The sequence below is a fragment of the Pleurodeles waltl genome, chromosome 1_2 (genome assembly GCF_031143425.1).
Source record: "Pleurodeles waltl isolate 20211129_DDA chromosome 1_2, aPleWal1.hap1.20221129, whole genome shotgun sequence".
In the NCBI taxonomy this organism is placed as follows: Eukaryota; Metazoa; Chordata; class Amphibia; order Caudata; family Salamandridae; genus Pleurodeles; species Pleurodeles waltl.
This window is the reverse complement of record NC_090437.1, coordinates 1,108,900,392-1,108,927,034: the sequence shown is the minus strand read 5'-3', so window position 1 is coordinate 1,108,927,034 and position 26,643 is coordinate 1,108,900,392. Positions and strand designations below refer to the sequence as shown.

The 26,643-nt window shown below is 48.9% G+C and overlaps 1 protein-coding gene across 2 annotated transcripts in view; it reads left to right on the top strand.

The window, feature by feature from the left end:
- Positions 1 to 26,643, top strand: part of PACRGL (parkin coregulated like) — a 157,130-nt gene that overhangs the window by 106,785 nt on the left and 23,702 nt on the right. For both annotated transcript variants that reach the window (XM_069234732.1, XM_069234725.1), the window contains exons 5-6: positions 2,382 to 2,516; positions 25,436 to 25,543. In XM_069234732.1, the coding sequence (XP_069090833.1) occupies positions 2,382 to 2,516; positions 25,436 to 25,543 (243 nt within the window). The remainder of the gene's footprint in view (positions 1 to 2,381; positions 2,517 to 25,435; positions 25,544 to 26,643) is intronic.

The following is a 26,643-nucleotide window of genomic DNA, read 5'->3' as shown; positions in this document are numbered from 1 at the left end:
TGTGAACTTTGGGCTTCTTAATAATAGAGTGTTTGTATGTCTAGTTACAAACTGTTTTGAAGCGTAGGTGCTTCACTAATAGGCATGAATGTTAGAATGGTTTCCCACTGTGTGTGTGTGTGTGTGTGTACCACGGAGCACTTTTCTTAGCTATATTGTGTATGGACTTTTAATCACCCCACTTGCCACTGTCCAAATGATTATAGCAGCAACATTTAGAATCCTTTCTTTCCTGGACTATCAGACTGCAGACTATTTCAATTCTGCATTGCAGCACCCGATGTGCAAAAAAGCAGGAAAAGTATGTAATCTATAGGAAAAAATGCATCTTGATAGCCTTATATTGAAAGCTGAGGAAAAGCATCCTGTCTCTTTAAGGTTCCAGTAGCTTCCCCTGCCTGTGATGTACTGTAAGAACAGAGCCGGTTCTTTATTTTGTCTACGCCAGTTGTATATTATAGGTTGATTTCAGTGCCTAATCCAGGCCAGGCTGAGGGTCATTTATGACTTCAGTGAAGATTTCCTAGAATGCAGAACAAGGACCGCAAGTAGGCGATTTGTTTTTTTTCTGCGTCTTAGCCTCGAAATTGATAGTCATAAACACTAGAATAGAGTAACAAGCTAATAAATCCCAATGAAGACAGCCGCAAAAAAAGAATCATTAGGTGGGTCATAGAAAACGCTTAGGCCCTCAATATGACCTAGGCGGTAAATGCCGCCTACCGCCATGGCGACGGCCGGCATAAGACCGTTGCCATGGCTACCTGCTATCTGCCATATTATGACTGTAGCTGGAATTCCGCAAGAAGTCTGGCGGGATTCCGGCTGTGGTCAGGGCTGCGGATTGCGGTAAGGTGGCGTTAGTGCCTGCAGCAGCGCCACACCAGGATACCGCCGCCGACCGTATCATGACCCATGATATGGCCTGGCAGTGTTCTGCTGGCGGACGCCGCTGCTGGCTGCAGCGCTGCATCCCGTCTCCTTCCAGAGGACCCCCTGCAAGCAGGTAAGTCGGGTGCTCCGACAGGGGAGAGGGGTGAGGGGTGTTTTGTGTGTGGGGGTGTGGGTGTATGTTTTTGTGTGCTTGCATGCGGTTGTTGGGCATTTGGAATGCGTGTGCATGAATGGGTGTGAGTGTGCGTGTATGTTGTGTGGTGTGAATGCATGTGTGCTTGTATGTATGTCAGAGTGTGTTGCTGTGGGTGTAAATAATGTATGCATGCGTGGGTGAATGTGGGTGTAGGTGTGTGCGTCTGTATGTCTGTGCGTGTAGGTGTGTGTATGTCGGGTGGTCAGGAGGGGGAGACCCCTATCAGTGTCAGGGAAGGAATTCCCTGGTACTGATAGTGCCTACCGCCATGGTTTTCGTGGCAGTAAGATTGCCACGAAAACCATGGCGTAGGCGGGGTCATAATCCTGAGGTTGGGACTGTGACGGCCACCTGGCTGGAGCCCTAAGCCTCCAGCCCGGCGGCTGTTACCGCCCTGGCTGACGGAGTGGTACATTGGCAGTTTGGCTTGAGCCAAAACGCCAATGTCATATTTTGGGGAAAGGTACTGCCAGCCTGTTGGCAGTACCTTTCTCCAAAATACTGCCGTCCGCCAGGGACGTGATGAGGGCCTTAGTGTTTTACATAGTTTAAGAGATTTCATTCGGTTTCCTGGCCTAATTTTGCTCAGCTTAACTGAACCTCGACAATTGTATCTCATGAATATACTGTAGATACAGATTTCCAAGTTGTTGTTTTAGAAATGTCAACAGTTGATACAATAGTAGTTCATGCTGCACTGGCTGATTTACCTGTAGTAGAGTAAGCTTTAGCTTTTCCCAGTATTAGCTGTTCAAGAAAATAAAGTAAACCAAGCTCCTATCCATTTAGCAACTATACTATGTGTAAAATGTAACATTTGATAGGCTCCTAAACGATGCTGCTTATCATAAGGACACAAACACCATGTGTGTCTAAGTTAATTGACAATACAGCTTTGAAAAATGCATGCAGTAGGCAATTATTATAATATTCATGACCTCAATGAAGATTAGTAAGATGCAGAACTGGGACGACAAGTAAGTAACTTTTCTTAGGTATTATATTTTTGATTTGATTGAAACAAATATGTAAACTCATTTTAAAATATATATTTCTGAATTTGAATGTATTATCCAGTAAATTGTAATTCACTCAGCATCTTGGTAGCCTGGTGCGGCAAATTAAAAAAAAAAATCTTTTTTTCCTTTACATTGTATTTTTTTTTTAACGTATTGCATTGTGATCAGACTTAAGTTTCATATTAAAACGTTTATTGTAAATAGAAACTTGTACTGCATGCAGTAGGTTGATTGGTGTTTGCATTTGACTAATATTAATCTATTTTAACAAGGGTCTAAGAGAAACAAAACATCCATACACGTTTGTGTCAAAGGAAGGGTTCAAGGAATTGCTGTTGGTAGACAGAGCGGAACAGAAAGCCATTCCTTTATTACCTAAGCTAGTCCCAGCGCTGAAGACCGCTCTGGTATGTATTTTCTGCTTTTTAATTTTTTTTTTTGCTCACTTTGGAACTTTGCTGGCTCACTGCTAAAATTGATTCATCTCTGCAGTTTCTTCAGGCGTTTTCTCTTTGTGAATCATCACTGTAGAAAATACATATGAAAATTCCTATCTAGTCACAATATTTTCACTACCTTCAAAAACATTGGTGGTCTAATATTGAATGAGCGGAGCAGTTGGGCCTCTATACACACCTACAACCATTACCTCTTGTCAATACCATAACAGCAATCCAACTCTTGAGCACTGCAAATTCTGTTGCTGTGCATGCGCAATTCAACCAGTGTCTACTGCAAATACTCGGAACCACTTTTATTTGTTAAACTGAACATGTGTAACTTGTGAATTGATTCTTCATCCCATCGTCCCCACCCAAAAAAAAATGGCTGAGCATTTACACTAGTCACACTTGTCTGCTTCTTCTTACCCAAGCTTTCTATCCTCCTTGGGCAGAACCAATTTCCCATACATCTTATCATTATTCCGCTCATTTGCAAGCATGACCATATTCATACCGTTCTAAGAGGGACATTACGACCCTGGCGGACGGCGGTAATTTGGGGAAAGGGTACTGCCAACAGGCTGGTGGTACCTTTTCCCAAATGATGACCCCGCCTAACCCCATCGTTTTCGTGGCAATCGTACCGCCATGAAAACCATGGAAGTAGGCACTATCACTGATAGGGGTCTCACCCTCCACCCCCCCCAGAGTCCTCTCCCACCACTCCACATATACACACCCACACGTGCACACATACGCACTCATACACACACGCATACCCACATCCACCCACGCATGCACACATATATACCCACACACCGCAACACACACTAACATACGTTGTCGCACACATGCATTCACAACATACACTCAGTCAGTCATTCATGCGCGCATTCCACGTGACTCACACCCGCATGCACGCATACAGACACACACCCCCACACACACACAACACCACCACACACGCACACACCACCTCCCACCCCCATCTCCTGTCGGGGTCCTTCGGCAGGAGACTGGACGCAGCGCTACTGCCAGCAGCAGCGTCTGCCAGCAAAACACCGCCAGGCCGTATCCTGTGATATGGTAGGCGGTGTTTTGCTGGCAACAGCAGCGCCACCTTACCACCGTTTGCCGCCATGACTGTCAACGGAATTCCGCCAGCCTTCTGGTTGTGTTCCGTCTACGGTCATAATGCGGTTGGCGGCTGGTAGCCACGGCGACGGTATGTTGGCGGCTGTGGCAGTAGGTTGCATTTACCGCTAATGTCATAATGAGAGCCTAAATTTCTATTCAACAAACCATTACGATCTAACCATTCATGGAGACACTTCTGTGGATCTTGTGGAATGCTGCATTTATTATGAACAGTTTTGCTTTCTCGATGCCTGTATCGAAGTTGCTGCAGGAAACAGCCTTGCCTGCTTTCCTTTACATGGACCATACTACCTTTGGCCGCTGGGCCAGTGCAGCACTCTGAGGTGGGGGATCCTGAATTTTCATTATTGTCTCCGGTTTCTACCCGCCTACCCTATCTCTGATACATCACAACTACGTTATTTACTCCATTCATACTTCATCTAATGCTAACATAACCCCCCATTACAACTGCAGTAGAGTTTGAAAAAACCATCACACAATCTTAGACTCTTCTTCCACATATTTCTAGGCTTGAGCCGTACTTTAAAGATGTACCTTACTGGTGACTTATCACACACTCACCAGACCTGTTAAAACAGCAGTTCTCTTCCCTCATGCTAATATCCACCACAATATCAATATCCAAGCCTCAGCACAGCTAATAATATTTCACATCCAAAAAGATCTAATGGATTGACTATGCGCACAATAATATTTGTTGACTTTAATTAGATACTACTTTCTGTGTTCGCTTACTATTGTATTTTCTGTACGTTTAACCCCTCAATGCATCGTCCGTAGTTATGGAGCATCTCTCCTTCCTTGCACTCACAACAGGCATGCATTTCTGCTTCCACAAGTGGAGTTAAACCATCAGCTTGGAAAGACAAATCTGCATTTTTTAAGCCTCTTCTCTCTCTCTCCAGACCATTTCCTAGTTAATTAACTCACTTCTCTACCTCGTCCATACAATGGACAATTGCCACTTGTGTTAGATCTCAAAGCTATTATACTTGTTTCCCCAAAATTGCCTCAATAAGGAACACACACACAGTACACTTATTATTTCCCAGTTCCCCCCACCATGCCGCAGCCAGCCCCACCGCGCTTTCAATATCCTACATAAAACTCCTCTAAATACTCCACCCACTGTTCCTCCACCTCTTTTTCTCTAAGGCTCCAGAACACCGCTTTTAACAGTCTCACTAGCATCGTCTCACCTGCTCATTCCAATGCTGAACTGCTTCTGCTAACTGTACTCAATTGAGACAGCCATAATCTCTGCAAAGAATAGCAACTTTGAGAGTTGCGTCCCCTTCACCTTTCTGAGAATTCGATATTGCTGACAATCTGGCTTAGATAAATACCCTTGCCTCTATCAGCATTATTGGTATAGTACTTACTTGTCTTCCTAGCTATACAATCCCTCATTCTAGGTCCCCCTTCTCAACACTTCGCCCATAAATCCTGCTATCGATTGATATCCTCTCCTGATTTACCCATGCATATCATTATTACGCAGATCCCACAAAAACATTTTCCTCCTCCTTTTCTTTTTCACAGCATTTTAAAGTTGGCATAGCCTTGCTGAGATTCAACTGTCAATGCCTCTTTGTTCACTGATATTTAGCTCTTTAAAGATGGAGCCTTACTTCTGCCATTCTTTTCCCCCCCTGAACCCCAGTGTGATTCATTAAGAGCTAAGAGCATTAGGCTGGTGTCATTCATCACCACCACATTAGCCAGAATAGAATTATTTAATAAGTGAAGCCTTTGCCCATTTCTCCCCTTCCACATTAACAAAGCTTCATAAACCTTCTAGTCCTGAAAAAGGGTGATTACTGCAGTAGCATACTAATAAGACTTTGTTGAAAATTATGATCTTGTATGTGGTGTACCACCAGCTTTTTTACGTTGACTGGCTGTTGAAATCTGAACTCGTTACCCCTGCTAATCAGAGGTATAATGACCCTTGATCCCCCTTTCAACATAATGAAATTGCCATATCCCTAATTGATATATTTAAGTTATCTATACATCCGTAGTATATGGTAGAAAGTGTACCCTGGATCTGTAATTTTTTTTTTTTAACTGTTTTTATTGAGTTTCATTGAAATCAACCAACAAGAACATGCGTACAGTGCAGATAATAGCAAGACAATACATCATCATTACAGAGAAGTATCAGGGCTAATCACCACTGGATTAAATTCCTGTAGGAGGCACTACCTCCGTACGGGCTTAGCCCGCGGTCCCTCCATCCCTACCCAAGACATTATGAGACCAATCATTAAATAGCTTATGCAAATAGGAACGTGTTGACACCATAGTTGGCCGCCCCCTGTGCAGAGTACTCAGCGAGTGTCCCCACCCCCCTCGTTCTCCACGCTGCTTACAGATCTCGTGTCTTCCCCTTCCGTGAACCATTCCAACAAAGTCCCCCAAGCTGCTACATCAGCGAGTGCCTTCTCATCTCTTCTTGTCAAGCACATATGCTGCTCCTCAGCTGCACCCCATTCCCGCAAAACCCTTAGCCTGCTGGGGACTGCCAGGCTCCGGAAGCCCATCCAACCAGTTGCTACTCTAGATGGCAAGCACCAGCGCAAGCTGTGCCAGTTTGTATGGAACCCCCTGACCGCGCGGCCTCCGCACTACTCCCAAAACACAGGTCAACGGCGCTGCCCTTAACTCAATCGCTGCTACGACTTTCTGTCATACACTGCCCCACAGGTCCAAGTCAAATGATGTATGGAAACACCAAACTTACCACATCTAGGACAGCACGCTCTACGGTTCGGGTCAATCCTGTTTAGCCAACTGGGCGTGAAATACGTTCTATGCGCAAAATTAAAGTGTAGCAGCTTAAACCTGTGGTTACATGACACCGTACGCACCAAAGAAAGAGCCAAATCCCAATCAGCATCCGCTATGGGCTCCCCCAGGTCAGACTCCCAAGCCTTACGCCCCACACTGACCACACCTGGTTGATCCACCCGCAGTGCTTTATAAAACCGGGCAATCAAATGCGTCCCCTCACCCCAATTAATCAGTCCGTTCATCACCGATAAGGCATCAGGGACCGGACAACCCATTTCAAATCTCACGCGCCACATTCTCGATTTTCGCATATTGCAGAAATTGTCTAGGACCCAGATCAGTCGCACCTCAAGCGTCAGTGAAATAGAGAAACTCTTCATTAGGGTAGAGGTCCCCTGCCAACTCACAACCTCCTAGCCTCCACGCCTCTACCGACATTAGCTTCTCCATATCCCGAAAAGGGGCCAAGTCCCACAACTTCAATTCCCTATTAAAAGGGGCTTGTCTGAGTACATGTTTAACTACCTGCTCCCAAATCCCGGCGGTGGTCTTGATCAGGTAGGGCGCAGCTGGGTCACATCTACCCTCGACATTAGTATGTGCACCAATGACCGCCCGTCGCACAGTCCTGTATACATCCTCTTCTCCCAGTTATCAGTGTCCGTCATCCACTTGGCAGCATATTGCAAATGTGCTGCGTAATAGTAGTGTCTGATGTTAGGTATTGCCGGGCCTCCCCTTTCAAGATCTTTCTGCAGCACCGGCTGCGCCACCCTTCTGTGCCTACCGGCCCACACCAGAGAGTTCAATAGACTATCCAAACGACGAAAGAGCCGGGTAGCCAGCGGAAATAAAGAGTTCGGAACCAAGTATAGGCACTGTGGCAAGAACACCATTTTAGCCACTGCTGCCCTGCCCATCACAGAGAAAGGCAACCTGTTCCAAAAGGAGACCGAGCGTTCCAGGCCAGCCACTAATTGCTCAACATTATGTTTATCATGGGCAGCCTTAGAGTGAGTGACCCATATACCTAAGTACCGGAAACTCTCAACCTCCCACCGAAGGCCTGCACTAGGAAGATCAGCATCCGAAATTCCGCAAAGGGATCCCGAGGGGAACAGGAGCGACTTATTTCTGTTAACTCTGATACCAGAGACAGTCCCAAATACCTCCAACCTCTGCAGCAGTACTGTTACCGAGATACGAAGATCGCATACGTAAACCAATGCGTCATCCGCGTACAGACAGATTACATGAGTGGACCGTCCCACCCAGATCCACCACAGCTCCATCTCCCCGCAAAGCCATATCGCTGGCGGCTCCACCGCCAGAGCAAACAATAGAGGCAAAAGCAGACATCCCTGTCTTGTACCTTACCGATCTCCCAGACGTTCGAAAGCTCTCACCCCACCCGTACTTGTGCAGTAGGAGCAGCATACAGCAACCGCACCCAAGTGCAGAAACCGGGGCCAAATCCCTGCAAAACCTCTAAAAGATAACCCCACTCAACCGTATCAAAGGCTTTTTCCAAGTCCAAAGATACTAATGCCAGCTCCCTCTCCACATCTTCGGTCTCGTGCAGGATATGCGCCAGGTGGCACAGATTATAGGACGTACTACGACCAGGAATAAACCAACATTGATCCTCGTGCACTAGACCTGTAATCATCCCACGTAGCAGAGTGGCCAAGATCTTACAAAGTATTTTAACAACACTGTTTAACATGGTAAGCGGGCGATACGAGGAATGGTCACCAGGGTCTCCCCTGGCTTGAACATCAAACAAATAATGCCCTGATGCATGTTGTCCGGCAATATACCACGTACACGAGCTTCCTCGAAGACCTTCAGTAGTTTCTCCTGTAGAGACAAGGAGAACGTTTGATACAACTCGACAGGAAAACCATCACTACCGGGGGATTTAGACTTAGTCATCACAGCCACTACCTCGCTCACCTCCTCTCCGGAGATCGCAGCCTCAAGGGCATCCCTACTCTCCAGGCCCCAAGCGGGGGAGCATCATCCACCTCATATCCCCCCCTCCCACCCCCCCCCCCACACCCTCCACAGATGGGACAGCACCTGCCCTCGACAACCCTTGGAGGTGTGCTGCCAGTTCTCGCAGAACATCCATGTGCTTTGTGAGCATTTTGCCATCAGTGTTCCTGATGTGCAATATAGGAGGGGCCTCCCCCTCCCATTTCAGAATCCATGGCAGGAGTTTGCCAGATTTGTCACCATTCTGGTGCAGCCGCTGCCTATACCCCTTAAGTGTAATCCGACTTAGAGTACTCCAACAACTATTAACCTCCTTGTATAGCCTAAGTTCTTCTCGATCAGCCAAACTCGCGTCCAGTGGCTGCTGTTGCAGAGCCCCCCAACTTCACTTCCAGCGTTGTAAGATCCCGCTTCAATTGTCTGCGTACCCCGCACACCATGCCTATACACTCCCCCTTATGACTGCCTCCCATTCCAGCCCCCTAGTCTGTGTTGAATTCCAGTTCAATTCCATATACTGTTTAATGGCCTCACCCACCCGTTCATGGCACCCAGCATCAGTAAGAAGGGCCACGGCATAAGCCACCCCACTGTAACTGTAACCGCACCGGTGCATGATCGGATAAGAATCTACGCATATGCGTGACACCCAGTACTTGCAAACTATCAAGACCCCCCAAATGAAACCTGTCCAGTCAGGTCAATCAATCAGGGGGATTTGTAAAGCGCACTACTCACCTGTGAGGGTCTCAAGGCACTGAGGAGGGGAGGGGGAGAAGGGGGTGGGGTGCTGCTACTGCTCGAACAGCCAGGTCTTGAGAAGTTTCCTGAAGGTAAGGAGGTCTTTGGTCTGGCGCAGGTGGGTGGGAAGAGTGTTCCACGTTTTTGGTGTGAGGTGTGAAAATGATCTACCGCTGGTTGTAGTTCTGCGGACGCGTGGGACGGTTGCGAGGTCAGAGGAGCGGAGATGCCGGGTCAGGATGTAGAAGGAGAGTCGTTTGTTGAGGTATTCTGGTCCAGTGTTGTGCAGTGCTTTGTGAGCGTGGGTGAGGAGTTTGAAGGTGATTCTCTTGTTGACTGGGAGCCAGTGCAGGTCTTTCAGGTGGTCTCTGATGTGGCAGTGGCAGGAATGTCCAGGATGAGGCATGCAGAGGCGTTCTGGATATGTTGCAGCCTCTTCTGGAGTTTTGCTGTGGTTCCTGCGTAGAGGGCATTGCTGTTGTCCAGTTTGCTGCTTATGCAGGGCTTCATGACTGTTCTTCCGGTTTCGGTGGGTATCCATTTGTAGATCTTTCGGAGTATGTTAAAGCAGGAGGAGGAGATGGCATTGACTTGCTGGGTCATGGATAGTGAGGGGTCCAAGATGAATCCTAGGTTGGGTGTGTGGTCGGTGGGAGTTGGGATCGAGAGTGGCAGGCCACCAGGAGTCATGCCATGCAGAAGGGGTGGAGCCAAAGATAAGGACTTCCGTCTTGTCCAAATTGAGTTTGAGGCAGCTGCTTTTCATCAGTTTGGCGATGGCCTTCATTCCTTCGTGGAGGTAAGTCTTGGTGGAGTCCTTGGTGAGGGAGAGGATCAGCTGGGTGTCGTCGGCATATGAGATGATGTTGAGGTTTTGGGATTGGGCGATGTTAGCGAGCGGGGCCATGTAGATGTTGAAGAGGGTCAGGCTGAGGGACGAACCCTGGAGTACGCCGCAGATGATTTCGTGGCCTCCGAGTGGAATGGGGAAGGCGGACTCTCTGGGTTCTGCCGGTGAGAAAGGAGGTGACCCAGTCCAGGGCTCTGTCGCGGATTCCAGCATTGCTGAGGTGTGAGCATAGGATGTGGTGGGCAGACGGTGTTGAGCGCAGCCTAGAGGTCCAGGAGGATGAGGGCCGCGGTTTCACCGCTGTCCAGTATGGTTCTGATGTTGTTGGTGGCGGCGATGAGGGCGGTTTCGGTGTTGTGGTTGCTGCAGAATCCGGATTGGGAAGGGTCGAGGGTGCGGTTCTCCTCTAGGAAGTGGGTTTGTTGTTTGTTGATGGCCTTCTCGATAACTTTTGCCGGGAAGGGGAGCAGGGAGATAGGCCAGAAGTCAGAAGTTCTTGAAGTCCTTTGGGTACGCCTTGTTTTTTTTAGGAGGGCGTTGATCTTAGTGTGTTTCCAGCTCTCCACAAAGGTGGTAGACTCGAAGGCGCTGTTGATGATCTTCTGTAGTTGGGGTGCGATGACGGAGCTTGCTTTGTTGAGGATGTGGTGAGGGCAGGGGTCAGATGGAGAGCCGGAGTGGATGGTTTTTATGATTTCAATGGTGTCGTTGTTATTGACGAGGGTCCAGGAGAGCAGGAGGTTGGTCGGAGGTGAATCTGTGGTGTTGTTGGTTGCCGGGAGGGTCTGGGTGCTGAAGCTGTTGCGGATGTCTGCAATCTTGAGGTGTAAGTAGGAGGCTAGGTAGTTGCAGAGATGGCGGGATGTCATTGACGTTGGAGCTGGGGTTGGAGAGTTCCTTCACAACGTTTAAGAGCTCCTTGTGGCTGTGTGCGTTGTTATGGATTCGGTCTTTGAAGACAGTTCTTTTGGCGGCTCGGATGAGTTGGTGGTGTCTCCGGATGGGGTTTTTTGAAGGCTGTGTGGTTGTCCAGAGTCTGATCTTGGAGCCACTTTCTTTCGAGTCTTCAGCAGCTTTGCTTAGATTCGTGGAGGTCGGCAGTAAACCAGAAGGCCTTTCTGTCGGTGCGTCTATTGGAGGGATTCTTGATTGGGGCACAAGTATTGGCACAGATGTTGACCCATTGCCTGAAGTGGCAGTGTTGTTGTCGTTGGTGTTCTCGAGGTGTAAATTTAAGTCTCCGAGGAGTATGTAGTCAGTGGATGCGAGAGTGTGCGTGCTGATGATGTTGGTAATGGAGTCGCTGAACTGCTGTTGTGGGCCTGTAGACAAGGGTCCCTCAAAGGGTGGTGTTTGGGTCAGTGTGGATTTGGAAGTGCAGGAGTTCGGCGGTGCTGAGGGTGTCTTCGGTTTTGGTTGTGATCTTGAGGGTTTTCTGGTGGATGATGGCGATGCCTCCTCCTGGTTTGTTGGAGAGGTCCCTGCTGATGATCTTGTAGCCGTCCGGGATGGCTATGGTGACGTCAGGCGCAGAGGAGGGGTTCATCCAGGTCTCGGTCAGGAGGGCGACGGCTGGGGATGCTGAGTCGAGTAGATTCCATAGCTCTACTACATGCTTGTGGACGGAGCGGGTGTTGAGGAGGATACATCTGAGATGGTTGTGTCTTGCCTTGGTGGGTGTGTCGTTGGTGTGGAGGCTGGTGAAGGTGCAGTTCCGGCAGGAGAAGGGTCCGCGGGTGGTCTGCGGGGAGTCCTGAAGGCAGATGAGAGAGCGGCCGGTGTTGAGAGGGCGGAGAGTGGCCGCGGTGTAGCGAAGACATGCGTAGTGGCGGTGGGAGGATGGGAGCCAGGGGTTCTGGTGCTGGGCGCGGATAGGCGCAAACGGGCTTGCCTTTGGTGCACCTTCTGCGCATCTGCTGCGCGGCCACGCAGCGGACGCCATTAAGTAGGGAGGTGGGGGGAGGAGATGACAGCTGGGGGATGTGAGGGGGATGAAAAATGGCACGAAAAAGTGGGAGGAGCCAAAAAAGGGGTGGGGCCGTGGGGGCAGCAGCGGTGGGAGAGTGAGAGAGAGAGAGCGGAGTGAGAGAGAAACAATGAAAAGGAGCACTAAGGGACAGTAGTAGAGTAGAGCAGAGCAAAGCAAAAGAACGAGAGAGGCAGAAGGTAGCCTAGTAGGAAAGCACAGCTCTCCCACTAGACACCAGGGATGAGGCGCAGGCAGAAGGCTGCTGGTGGAGGAGGGCCTCGAACTCCTGACAGGGGTCAGGAGTTCAGAGGAGCCAGGGAAAGGGCTCTACTTAGATGGTGGAGCCACGGGAGGCAGAGCAATGCACTGACCAGGTCAGTTGTATTGCTCAGCCTGCCACACAGCGGCTGCCATTAAGTAGGGAGGTGGGAGGGGAGGGGAGGAGAGGACAGGCGGGAGGGGGATGAAAAACGGCACAAAAAGGGGGTGGAGCCTACAAAGGAGGCAGCCGCGGGGGCAGCAGCGGCGGGGAGAGAGAAAGTGAGAGAGAGCAGAGTGAGAGAGAAACAAGGAAAAGGAACACTAAGAGACAGTAGTGGGGCAGAGAGCAGAGCAAATCAAACGAAGGAGAGAGGCAGAAGGTAGCCTAGTAGGAAAGCAGAGCTCTCCCACTAGACACCAGGGATGAGGTGCAGGCAGAAGCCTGCAGGAGGAGTGAGGGCCTTGAACTCCTGACAGGGGTCCGGAGTTCAGAGGAGCCAGGGAAAGGGCTCTACTTAGACGGTGGAGCCACGGGAGGCAGAGCAATGCACTTACCAGGTCAGTGGTATTGCATATTATGTGTTCAGGAATGACAAGTATATTCCCTGCCCTCTGGGTGCAGTTCCCTACAGCTATCCCATAGTCCCAATTGTGCCATCACTTCCCTAAGAGACTTCACCATCAACAGCTTAGCTCCCAGCTTCGGCGGTCCAGATGGCCGTGCAAGACACAATTGTAATCCCCCGCCCAGACCAAGGGCCCATCCACACTATCCCCCAAAATCTCTGGTATCCTGTTGTAAAAGGAGTGATCATCAGTGTTAGGTGCGTATGTATTCAGGATAACTATATGCAGGCCATCCAACAAATCCTCCACCAAAACATATTGGCCGTCCACATCCACTTCACTGTACATGTGGGTAAATGGGACCCCCAGAGCCACCCACACTGACACCTCGCACGCAGTCAATCAATCAATCAATCAAAGGCATTTGTATAGCGCACTGCTCACCCGGAGGGTCTCAAGGCGCTGGGGGGGGGGGGGGAACGCTACTGCTCGAACAGCCAGGTCTTGAGTTGCTTCCTGAAGGCGAGATGGTCTTGCGTTGTCCGGAGGTGGATGGGGAGGGAGTTCCATGTCTTGGCTGCCAGGTAGGAGAAGGATCTTCCTCCGGCGGTGGCTCTGCGGATGCGGGGCACGGTGGCGAGAGCGAGGCTGGCGGAGCGGAGCTGGCGGGTGGGCTTGTGGAAGGTCAGGCGGCTGTTGAGGAACTTGGGGCCCAGGTCGTGGAGGGCCTTGTGTGCGTGGGTGAGGAGTCGGAACGTGATTCTTTTGTTGACGGGGAGCCAGTGCAGGTCTCTCAGGTGTTCGGAGATGTGGCTGTGTCGGGGGATGTCCAGGATGAGTCGTGCTGAGGCGTTCTGGATCCGTTGGAGTTTCTTCTGGAGTTTGGCGGCGGTGCCGGCGTAGAGGGCGTTCCCGTAGTCCAGCCGACTGGTGACGAGGGCCTGGGTGACCGTCTTCCTGGTCTCGGTGGGGATCCACCGGAAGATCTTTCGAAGCATGCGCAGGGTGTTGAAGCATGAAGATGAGACGGCGTTGACTTGTCTGGTCATCGAGAGGGAGGAGTCCAGGATGAAGCCTAGGTTGCGAGCGTGGTCCGTTGGCTTGGGGGTGGCTCCCAGGGCGGGGGGCCACCAGGAGTCGTCCCAGGCGGATGGTGATGATCCCAGGATGAGGACCTCCGTCTTGTCTGAGTTCAGTTTCAGGTGGCTGTTCTTCATCCATTCGGCGACGTCTTTCATCCCTTCGTGTAGGCTGGCTCTGGCGGCATCCGGGTCGCTGGTGAGGGAGAGGATCAGCTGGGTGTCGTCGGCGTAGGTGATGATCTTGAGGTTGTGTTGACGTGCGATGGTTGCGAGGGGGCTCATATAGACGTTGAAGAGGGTGGGGCTGAGCGATGACCCTTGTGGAACTCCGCAGATGACTTCGGTGGCCGCTGACCGGAACGGGGGGAGGCGGACTCTCTGGGTTCTTCCGGCGAGGAATGAGGTGATCCACTCCAGGGCCTTCTCCTGGATGCCGGTGTTGTTCAGGCGCTGTACCAGGGTGCAGTGGCAGACAGTGTCGAACGCTGCGGAGAGGTCCAGGAGGATGAGGGCCGCAGTTTCCCCATTGTCCATTAGGGATCTGATGTCGTCTGTGGCTGCGCTGAGGGCGGTCTCCGTGCTGTGGTTGGCTCGGAAGCCGGATTGCGAGTGGTCGAGGGATCCGTTGGTCTCGAGGAAGGCAGCTAGCTGTCTGTTGACGGTGGAGGAGAAGGAGGAGGAGAACATCTGACCCCGCCACTTCTTGGACAATTTGTGTGCCTCCTTCTCAGTCATATGTGTTTCCTGAAGGCACGCAATATGAACTTTATGCCTCTTGAGAAATGAGTGTACCCTATAGCACTTAGGGGGTCATTCTGACCCTGGCGGTCATTGACCGCCAGGGCCAACGACCACGGAAGCCACGCCAACAGGCTGGCAGTGCTTCCTGGCCAATTCTGACCGCGGCGGTAAAGCCGCGGTCAGAAAAGGGAAACCGGCGGTTTCCCGCCGGTTTTCCCCTGGCCAAAGGAATCCTCCATGGCGGCGCTGGGGATTCCGACCCCCTTCCCGCCAGCCTGTTCCTGGCGGTTTACACCGCCAGGAAGAGGCTGGCGGGAACGGGTGTCGTGGGGCCCCTGGGGGCCCCTGCACTGCCCATGCCAATGGCATGGGCAGTGCAGGGGCCCCCTAACAGGGCCCCAGCAAGATTTTCAGTGTCTGCTTGGCAGACACTGAAAATCGCGACGGGTGCCACTGCACCCATCGCACCTCAGCAAATCCGCCGGCTCCATTCGGAGCCGGCTTCATCTTTGCTGGGGCTTTCCCGCTGGGCCGGCGGGCGATCTTTTGCAGATCGCCCGCCGGCCCAGCGGGAAAGTCGGAATGCCCCCCGCGGTCATCTGACCGCGGGGCGGTGTTTGGGCGGTTTCCGCCCGGCGGGCGGTGCCCGCTGCCCGCCGGGGTCGGAATGACCCCCTTAGTGTAGATCTTCAATCCCCTGACATTCCAGGTCAACATATTAATTTCATGGCCCATAGTGATAATAAATTGCCCTCCCTCCCGATTAAACACCTCCCCCTGTGTCCCACCCCCCAAGGGAGGACAAGGAAAGGACATATAGCACATCTCACCCTCATACCCGCACTTTTGAAAAAAACATCAAACATTGACCAACGTAGTCATTCAAAACACCCAACCCCCACCCCGGATATACAGTAAAACAACCATAACAATCTATACTGTAATTCCATTCTGTGAATGCTGCCAGGACAACAGCCTAATCCCCAACTTACCATATCTTAAGTCCTACCACAAATGTGGAGTGATTACCCCCCACCCCGGCATCAGTCCACCGAGAACCCGAGTACCACCCCAATCTTGGTTCATGAAGTAGTAGAGGCCCCCCAATAGCCAACAGAGTTAGCGAGGCTACAGCTCTTCCCCAGCATGCAACTTCCAGTGTTGACCCCAACCCTACGGTGAGGGGCGCAGTGGCACCCCGAATCATGAAGGTCATAGTCAGGGCTACACAGGGCCCCCCCCTAGCTTCTCACCCCTGGTCCACATCCAGACCCCCGGCCAGAACAGTAGACACTACCACCATTGTTCCGTCCTGCTCTGTGATTAGAGTCCACAGGTGACCTGCCAGTCCCAGTATCCTCCATCGGACCTGCCTCACGTGACCTCCAATCCAGGCCCTCTGCTCCAGAGGCCTGTGAAGCAACGCCTCCAGCACCTTCTGTCCTCCCCGGGACCATTTTATCCCACATAAACTGTAAACTTTGCACTTGTATAGCGCACTACTCACCCGTTAGGGTCTCAAGGCGCTGTACTCATACCGCTATGGAACCCCTCCTGGCTTTTCCCTGTGAGGTGCCCACTCCTGGGCACCCCCAGGGTGAAGCCAGGCATCCAAGCGCTGTTGGGGCCATTGTGGAGATTAAGCAAGCTATTGCCCAGAGTTGCAGAGTGGGACTCATTAATTAGATTAGGCACCGAGGCGAGAATTAGCTGGACCAAGGGAATTGAGCCCAAGACCTGCCGAAGCGGGACTTGAACCCTGGTCTTGAGCCAGATCTCTGCTTCAGGGTCTGCCGCTCTAACCATTGTGCCACACATCTCCAGCCAACGCCACACATCCTCCAGGCGCTTGAAGAAATGCGATCTCCCACCTGATATCACCTTTAAACATGCCGGATACAGGAGCATATAATGAATGTTCAGGGCTCTGAGTTTTGCCTGGACCTCCATGAATCCTTTTCGAGAACTCTACACTTTGTTTGTATAATCAGGATACATAGATATCTTGCAGTTCTCATACATTGCCTTATCGGACTCACCGGCAGCCCGAAACACACGGTTGCTATCCTTATAGTTCAGAAGACGGTCAATACTGGCTCTGGGCGGCGCACCAGGTCGGGGAGGTGCAACAAGTGCTCTATGTGCGTGCTCTACCACAAACACCTTTGATAGACCCGAAGGCTGCAATACATCTCTGATCCAGTTTTCAACAAAAGATTCAGCAGCAGACCCTTCAGCACGTTCCGGGAAGTCCAGCAACCTGACATTGTTCCGTCGGGACCTCCCCTCTGCATCTTCCAACTCGCCTCCAGCCGTCCGACCGCGGAGGTGGCCTGCACCATTTGTTTCAGCAGAGCCCCCCACCTCTGTTTGTAGCTCCACAATGGATCCCTCCGCCACCTTGACCTTTTAGGACACCTTCCAAAGGTCCGCCCGAAGCAAGTTAACCTCCACTGCCACAGTCTCTATCTTACCCTCCAGTGCCACCCTGGATGGCCGCGAGGAGCTCCGCACATGAAGGCTCGTCAGAAGTCGCTGGCACCCTCACACTGTCTCCAGTCCGCTTGGGCCGTGCGCTGTGGCAGGGGCACTGGGGTAGTATACTGCTCCATGGTATTACCCTGCGATGGATCCATCCTCTTGTGCCGCCCCATTCCACACCATCCCCAGACCAGGGCTCCGACCCAGTCCCAGTTACAGCAGGGGGACTGCTGGCAAAGTCTCTAGTACAAAACACCACTGAAGCGAAGTCTGCTGCCCTTCGGGCCACCAGGCACCACGATCCACTAATGTTTCCCACAGTGTCTAGATCAAAGGTCACATGCACCCCCTGCGGGGGAGGATCCCTCTCAAAGTACTCACAAATAGGGGCCGAAAGGATCAAGATGGCCAGATAATGGAAATCCAGGAGGCACTTTTATTTACACCCATCTGGGTGCTCACCATCCAGCCACCACTAGTCTCCAGATCGCAGTGCGATTCCCCCCTGGGGTCCAACCGGCCCCCCAGTGCCAGTATGGGGCGTCGCCGCCCGTCCTCCAGTCCTGGAGGCACTGTCACACAGGTCGAGTGCCACACGTCCAACAGGAACAGCTGGGGCGGCAGCAGCTGAACCGCCACCCGTCCTCCAATGTCAAGCCCCGTGACCGGCCCAGCCGCAAGTCCCCAGTCGGCCCAGAAGAGGCCCTGACCCTCCAGCTCCGCTCGCCGCAGGCTCCCGTCTTGAGCACCGGGGCCCAGTCATCTCCTTCAGCTCCTCCAAAGGGGCCGCTGCCAGCCTTGCGACCCAAGAGGTCCACCGCACAGAATTGAGGCCTCCCCGTCAGAGCGCCCTTCAATCTGGCATTGCTGCCACTGCAGCGGCCTGCCGCACCTACTCGAGCTCCTCGGGCCCGACCGCAGCCACCAGCGTGGCCCGGGAGAGGCACGCACTCTCCTCCTCCGATCCGGCTTCACTGGTGCAGAAAGACGGACCGCACCGCTACGGAAAAGGTTGGGGGTCCTCACAGCCTAAGGTACCCTAGGATCAATGAAGGATTGCGCCGGGAACGGGAGCTCACTAGGAGCGCGTCCCGCCGGCCATGTTCCTTGGCCACGCCCTCGTGGATCTGTAATTTAAATGTCACTAGTGGACTGAAGCTCCCATTGAGCTGTCCCACCCACTGCAGTGACAGTACAAACATGACTGCAGGCATACCATTTGTAGCCTGACTGTGCAGTTTTAACCTGCAAATGCGCCCTGTCAAAATAACCCTTTTTAACAGGTCAAAACCTTCCTTTTAAATATTAATGTCACCCGCAGTATGTCTTATTCTCCATAAAGCAGGATTCATGGTATTTAAAAGTAGGGCATGTGAATGTTTGATGTTACACATATCTTTACAGTGAAAAAACTCCCAAAATTATCTTCACTGTGTCAAGGCTGACTGTTCCAATGCAATCTTCAATTTAATGGTATCTCTGGCTAAGAAACCGCCTCAAATTTAATTCTTTTGACTTTTTGAAATATATTTTAAAAGCCCAAGTCACTTCTGAAGTTAGATGTTTAATAAATATTTGTGAAAAGGTACTTTTAGAAAAGTTATCTTTTCCCTGCCTAAAGCCACTGGAGGCCCACTTGCCTGAGTTTTAGCTGTCTCTAGCAGCTGAATAGTCCCCTTAATTGGCAGGTTCAAGGAACTTCATTACCTTCAACAAGCTCTACCATGTAACTGGCAAATGTTCACTGACATCTGGGTGTGGCCCTCCTTTTTTCCCCCAGTCAGGCAAGCACCAATCCCAGTGGGTGGAGAAGCTGCCCCAGATCTGGCCACGAAGGGAGGGTTGCTAATTTCCTTAGCCACATCTCTGGGGTGGTCACAGAAGCTCTGCACAGGGGAAAAAAGGTTCTGCCATCTAGATTTTAGATACAGAGGGGGAACTGTGGGATTGTTTAAAAAAGGGCACACAAAAGGGGTTAGGGTTAGCCCTGGTAACTTTTGCCCCATTGGTTAGAGAGAAGACAGGGGTCACCCCCGTTCTCAGGGTGGTGCTGGTCATAAATGTGGCACTAACAGTATCCTCCTCAGAGCACCTTCTTGTCCTGTGGCAGAACAGATGATGAGAGGACTTTCTGTCTCTAACATGAGCACAGCGTAGAAGACTGGATCTGCTCTCCTTCATGTAGCCAGGACAAAGAGGTGCATTCCTAGGGTCAGATGTCTGAGTTCCTGTTCAAATCTACATAGATACAACAAGCTGCAAAAGGCCTTTATCTTCACCAGCCCAGCTGACCAGTTCCAACTGGACCTGCCTTGTACCCTGCTGCTGGTCACTTCTGAAGTGATTCCACAAGTGCTGTCCTGAAGGTTCAGAGTCCCTGGCTTGTGTGAAGGTGCAATCCACTTATCTCCTGAAACCTGGGACCAACCTACCAAGCCGGTCTGATAAGATGCGCAGGGCTAAAGATCCAGGTTGATTCCACCCAGGGTCTTTCTGCAGCAGCAAATCGGATTTAGCAGGATATCTTTGAGAAGGTAACTGGCTTCATTGACCCCTCTCTTTGGCTCAGCCTGCAGCCTAGCCCTGCCGGAATAATACAAACACCAAAAAAGTTACTAAGTCCAAAGGTAGAAATCTTAACTGGGCTAAGGTACCAAAAGTGTCCGGCCAGTGAGGGACCTTCCTTGGGCACAAAATTTTAATTTCTTCCACTTTGAGATTTCCTGCCAAAAGTCAATGGCTTCACCTTGTTCAGCACCTATTTGATATAGTGGAGCCGTCTTGGCCACAGCCTGCTGCTTTGCCCCTCTGTGGATCTGTGTCTTCCATTTAAGAGACTTAGGGTCTGATTTAGAACTCAGTAGACTGGTTTCTCCTTCACAAAGGTGACTGATATCCTGTCCTCCGAAATCTGAATCCCATTATATTCTATGGGATTTTGATTTTGGAGGGGATGTCTGCCGAGTTCTAAATCGTTTCTGTTTCCGACCCTCGGCCTTAACTTGTGCTTAAGTATCAGTCAAGAGCAACCAGTTGACCACAGTTGGCACTTAAAGCTTTTTTTAATTTGCTGTTTTTACATCTGAACTTAAAAACTGTATAGCTCTGGTTTCCGTTATTGATTTTTTTTTTTGTTGCCCTTTTAGTGTCTTTTAATTTATTTTCTTATTTTCTTGTGTTGTGTTTTGACTGTTTTACTGTTTTGGTACTTCATAAATTCTTTACACGTTGCCTGTAAGTTAAGCTTGTGTGCTTTATGCCATATCTACCAGAGGTTGAGCTCAGGTTTATTTAGTGATTTTCGTGGTTCACCCTGGCAAAGCTTATGCTTATTACTTGAGTTGAATGCTCACCCCCCTCAATTAATACCCACATTTCTTACAGACTTAAACTGTACATCTTTACTCCCATTAGCTTGGCTTAAAGAAGACTCCATACAGTGCATCATTCACCTAATTGTGTCTTCCTACTGCAGTAGGATGGACATCTACTGTGCTAATGGACTCAAGCTGGATGGTGCTGAAAGGAAAGGAATACAAAATGCTGCATCCTTCTGGCTTCTGGGGAATGCTGTTTCTTAAGGATTATTCTAAAAATGACGTGTTCAGATGTACCGGTAGAGCATTCCTTGACTTTGTTGCCCCCAAGGCAGAAAACGAGTTGCCTCCTGCTCAGACTTCATTAAAACTTGTACCCAAGAGAAAACTGAACTTGTTCTGAAAATCATATCTCTGAATTATTACCATGATTATTATTTCAACCAGTCCATATGATTATTTATTACCCCCAAAAAATCAGTACCCACAACCGATAACAGAACACATGGGGAATGTAGATGCCATTGGCCTCACAGCTTGACGTCTTGAGATAACTGCTGTTCATGTTCCCTAACTGCAACGCCTAAAACAGTTCCAAATCGCCCACTGCCCACTTGATCTTCATTCCTCCACTCTACTGGTGAGGAAAGTTCTTTACTGAACAATTATTGAAGCAGTGCCCCATCTCACCTTTAGGACTAAGAAGAACACATCACCATAAAGATTACTTTATCTTACTCTAGCATATTTATTAATGGCTAAGTATGGTTTTCCTCTATGAAATATAACATTTTATTGTTATCCATAATCCATTAGTCTTTCTCTGCCATCTTTTTCCTGACTTAAAAATGTAAAGGTTTTTTGTAGGTTTTGTTGTAAGTTTTAAAATTGGTTTTGACACGTCTCAAAATCTTCGGAAATAACTTTGTATTGTCAAAATTACCAGGGCTCTCACCGCCCCTCATAAGTACGTCTGTACGTGTTTATAAATACAAAGAAAATAATGTGATCCTAAAACCAGCAAGCCGTTCATTAATACCCATGAACAAAGAGCTGCAGCACATCTCCTCAAGGGTGTGTGAAGTTCACGCTGTGCGTCCACAATCTGTGTACTGTGTTTCATTATAATTGGGGTCCTTTACAACTTTCCCCTGTTTTCTGCCTGAGGTCATTTCAGATTTTCATATGAATTGTGCAGTTTCATTACCTTGATTCTTTCCCAATCCATCTTCTCCAGCCAGGTGAGATCAGGATGCTCGAGGTGAAGAAGACACTGAGATAGTACCTAAAGCAAGTTGAACATTATTTCTTCTTGTAAAGTTCAGTGCCATTTTCTGCTTTTTTTCCTCTTCTGATGAGGATTAAAGGAGGAAATTAAAATTACAGTGTTTAAAAAAAGGCAGTTTTACGAAGAAGGTAAGCAAATTTACAAGGAAGGTGGACAGACTTTCAAAATCTTAGCATAGTGAAACAGCAGATTCATAGCAGTTGATCTCTACAGTCAGAAACCCTGTTAGAAATTAGGTATCTGGGTGGCAGAGGTATGCACTTTGTCCAAGCAGGATCCACATTCTTAGACAGGGTAAATCAGTTATACACCATAAATTAACCCATATTCACTATCTGGTAGCATGTCACAGAACAGTTAGGCTTAACTTAAGCGCATTGTGTAAAATTGTGCAACACTTCAAACAGTAACACAATGAAAACACCACTAAACGACTCCATACAAGGATAGAAAAATTGAGCTTACTTTTATGAGTACAATAAGACCAAAACATAAGAAATCCAAGAAGTAGAAGTCAACTTATGAATTTGTAAAGATTAAACTGAAAGATAGTGCTTAAAAGCATAAAGTGCCAACTGGAGCTATCTGCTCGCGCTAGACTGGGCGAAATCCAAAAGTTCAGGCCGACCATCATGGAGTGCAGGTCAGGTACAGTCCAGACAAGTCTGGCTGATCTTTTAAGTTCTCAAAATTGAGCCAACATTCCCGTTCTGGGGAAATCACTGGGAGCAAGGAGAGCGTTCATGGTAGTGGTACGCGGGTGCAAAGAGTCAAAGGAGCATCGCAGATGGGTAGACTTGAGCCTTGCAGTCGCAAGTGGCAATGCCTGCTATGTGAAGAGACAAATTTGCAGAGGCGTGCGCTGTTTTTTCATGGGATCGGCAAAGCCCAAAAGCTTGATTTCAGGAGCCACAAAACCACTTTCAAGGCCCCAGGACTGGAGGGGCTCCTCTTGAGGGTCAGGAGCTGGTTGAAGATGGGTCCAGGAGGTGTAGTAGATGTTTTGAAAGTCTTATGTGCCACCGAGACTTTAGAAAAACAGGAGGCAAGCCAGCAAACTGTTGGATTCCTTCTGGGTTCAAGTAAGATGGGTCTAGTCCTTTCTCAGCAGGGCAGAGGGCAGCATGGCAGCACAGTAGAAAAACAGTTCTTCCAGAGCAGCAGTCGAGAGTGGCAGTCCTTGTAGCACACAGCTTCCTGGCTGAGTTTTTCACAGGTCCAGTAGTGTGCTGATGTGGTAGGGTCAGAGGTCCAGTACTTGTACCCAGTTAGGCCTTTGAAGTGGGGTTTGACTTCAAAGAAGGGTCTTTGAAGTGCAAAGAGGTCATGTTTTCATGCCCTGGCTCCAGTTGCACTACAGGGGTTTATGCAGCCCTTTGTGGACACTGCCTTTTCAGGTGTAAGTGTCAGCACCTCCCTCCCGTCCTGCCCAGGCTGGGCCACCAGGAAGTTGATGGCCCATCAGTCACACCTACGCTCATTGTGTGTGGCTGTCTAGAGGGAACGCTCAAAGTCTAGCTGTTACCCAGCCCAGACGTATATCGAAGACAGGCTGCAGGCATACAGGGCTAAGAGCAGGAAAATGCTAACTTTCTAAAAGCGGCATTTTCAAAACTTTAACGACAAGTCTGACTTTACCATTAAGGAGGAGTTATTATTACAATTCCATAGGTACTTATGATGATATCTACACCCTCTTAGTTAGGAATTGCAGCGTATTAAATGTAATAAGGAACCCTGAAAGTTAACCTACAGGCCCTACAGTAGTGAAAAACGAATTTGGGAGTTTTTCACTACTAGGACATGTAAAATGTGAAAGTATATGTCCTGCCTTTTAATTACATAGTACCCTGCCCTATGGGCTACCTAGGGCCTACCTTAGGGGTGCCTTAATTGTAATAAAAGGGGAGTTAAGGCTTGGCTAGAGGTTTTGAATGTCAAGTCGACATGCAGGCCTGAGACATGTTTAAGGGCTACTTTAGTGGGTGGCACATGCAGTGCTGCAGTCCTACTAGTACCATTTCATTTACAGGCCCTGGGCACATGTAGTGCTCTCTACCAGGGACTTCTAAGTAAATTAAATATGCCATTTGTGGATGTACCAATCAAACAATGTTTAGGGGAGAGAGCACATGCATTTTAGCACTGGTCAGCAGTGGTAAAGTGCTCAGAGTCCTAAGGCCAACAAAAGAAATCAGCAAAAGAGCGAGGCAAACAGGTAAAAAGTTTGAGGGAAGACATCCGCGGCGGCTCCTCCACTATGGTGGAGGAGCGTCACTCCACGCCCTCCGCAGCTGCAAAACTTGAAAAATTAAACAATAATAAACCAGGGTTATTATCATTTTATTTTTCAAGGGGGCGGGGCCAGTGGGGATGACCGGCAGGGAGAGGGAGTGGTGTGTATGCCCCTCAGTGCGTATGTGTGTTTGGCCGGCTGTCTCAGGACGGCCAAACCCACATGCTCACTGAGAGCCCACCAACCCAAGCTGTGGTGCTGGGTTGACAACAGCAGGCACAGGCTTCCAGTCTGCCTGGGAGCGCAAAGCCAGGATGCTCAGGCCAATCCTGACACTGCTTTCATCCTGCCAGCAGCATGAGAGCAGCATTAGGATTAGCCGCAGGGCAGGCTGGGAGCCTGTCCCTTCAGTGGAGCCTGAAAACCGGCGCTGCAGCAAGTAAGTTTATTTTCCCCTCTTTTCAATATAATTAGAGTTCTGTAGATTATGACAAATGTTTGTTTCAAGTAGGGATGGGTAGACTTTAAAGTCCAGTCAGCTTGTAAGGTAAACATCATCTGATGATCTTTTTCATTCTTCAGTCAGTGCAACGATCTTTTTAAAGCATGGAACACTGAGCAGTTCAAGGAATTAGACCTGTTTGTTAAACTGAAGTGTACAGGCAAAGTCTGGCTTCCGATGGAAATTCTTTATTACTAAAAATGTCTTTCGAGGCCAACGTTCTAGGCTGTGCGGACTGCAAAATTGTAAAATGAAATACCTGGTCTCCCCCTGAAAGTACAGTACCCCCATCCTTCTGGAGTACTCTGAAAGTATGATTGGTGCTAGGAGTGATTCACATTCAAGACATGGGTTTGTGCAAATGCTTGTCTGAGGTACTGAACATCCTCTAAACCTAGCAAATTCATATTTCCTTAAATAGGAAATCCTTCCAAATCCGTTCAGTTGCTCTCTTAGATTTGGATAATGTAGTTTCCTACTTTTCTGCTCTTTACATGTTTAGATGTCTGTAGATTCGGGTGATGTATGAGTGTTAGACTGGAAGGTGTCCTGTGTTTTTCCCTTGAATATTTCCTGCTCCTGTAGCCCCTTAACTTAGATATAATCATGTCCAAATTCAATTTTATCATAACATATATTTAGTGATAGCCATCGAAAAGCTCTAATGAAAATCAGTTTTGTGTACTTTTTACCGGGTATTCCTTTACGCCCCTTAAAATTCTTTAATGTCCTTGTATTATTTAACATACAATACAATAAATTGAGAGAAAATGTGCATGCCATTGTGTCGGGGGAGGGGTCAATAAACAAAATTTGGGGGCGTGGTGCACAGTGTTAAAGTTTGAAGACCATTGGTTTAAATGGATAATGAATACTTTTTATTTTTTTTAAAGATCCACACAGATGCTGAAGTGTTTGAACGTGGTTTAAATGCCTTGGTACAGTTGAGTGCAGTTGTTGGCCCATCTCTTAACGATCATCTTAAACAACTACTGACAAGTGTGAGTATTGCAGAATATTGCCCCTTAAAAAGTTTGCAATCTAGAGAAGCTTACGATCAGTCAAGAGTTGTTGAAAATGTGATTAATGAAGGTCTGTGCTAATCGAAGATCGACACTGTTGCATGTAAATGGCATGTATTGCTATGTGAGCTCGTGGACAGGTCTGCAACATTCTTTGATGTCTCGATTTACACCTTGTGTATTGTTGTTTAGTGTAAAAACTATAATAATAAGATTTACAAAAAGGAATATGGTTAATGTGATAAGGACTTAATAGTCGGTGGGGAAATTGACTTCACTGACAATTCATATTATATCATTGATGACCATTGATGATATCACAAATGACATCACCAGTGACATAATCGATTATGTCACTATTGTGGACACATGAATTCAATGAAGAAGCAATTTTTTGAGAGCATTGTATAAAAGATTTTATTCACTCCATCCACTAGTACTACCGGATGTGTAATTTTTGTGTACTCTGTAAATATATTCACAATATGGGCTCTTCATCAGAGGTATATTCTTGAATAGCTCTTGAGCTACTGGTGGCTCGCCATGTATCACTACGTAACTCACAAACTTGGACCCCAGCCCAGCAAGCTAATCAGAGGGTGTGTAGCCAAGTAGTGCCACCTCTTGACATACAAATGGCATGGCTTGAGCACATGCACAAACCTGCTGCCACTCTTTGGTAATTTGGAATTACTTTCCACTTTCCACATTCCACAGTTGGATTAATCACTTGACACCTGATTTAAAATTCACGTTGGCTTCTGACTGCAGACGCATTAATTTTTTGGATTTATGGATTCAGTCAAATGATGGGTGCATTTCTGTTAGCTTGTATAAAAAACCTACAGACAGAAATACTTTATTGCATTTTTCCAGCAATCACCCTCGTACTCTTAAGGAGAACTTGCCCTATGGTCAATTCCTACGTATTAGATCCTCTTAGATACCTCTTAGATACCTCTTAGATCGTTAGGCCAGAACTTAGCAGTGGTTCCGCGCTTTAAGCTGAGCAGAATTGGGGGCCGCTCTTTTCGAGTCCTGGCAGCGAGTTGGTGGAATTCTCTTCCTCCACAAATCCG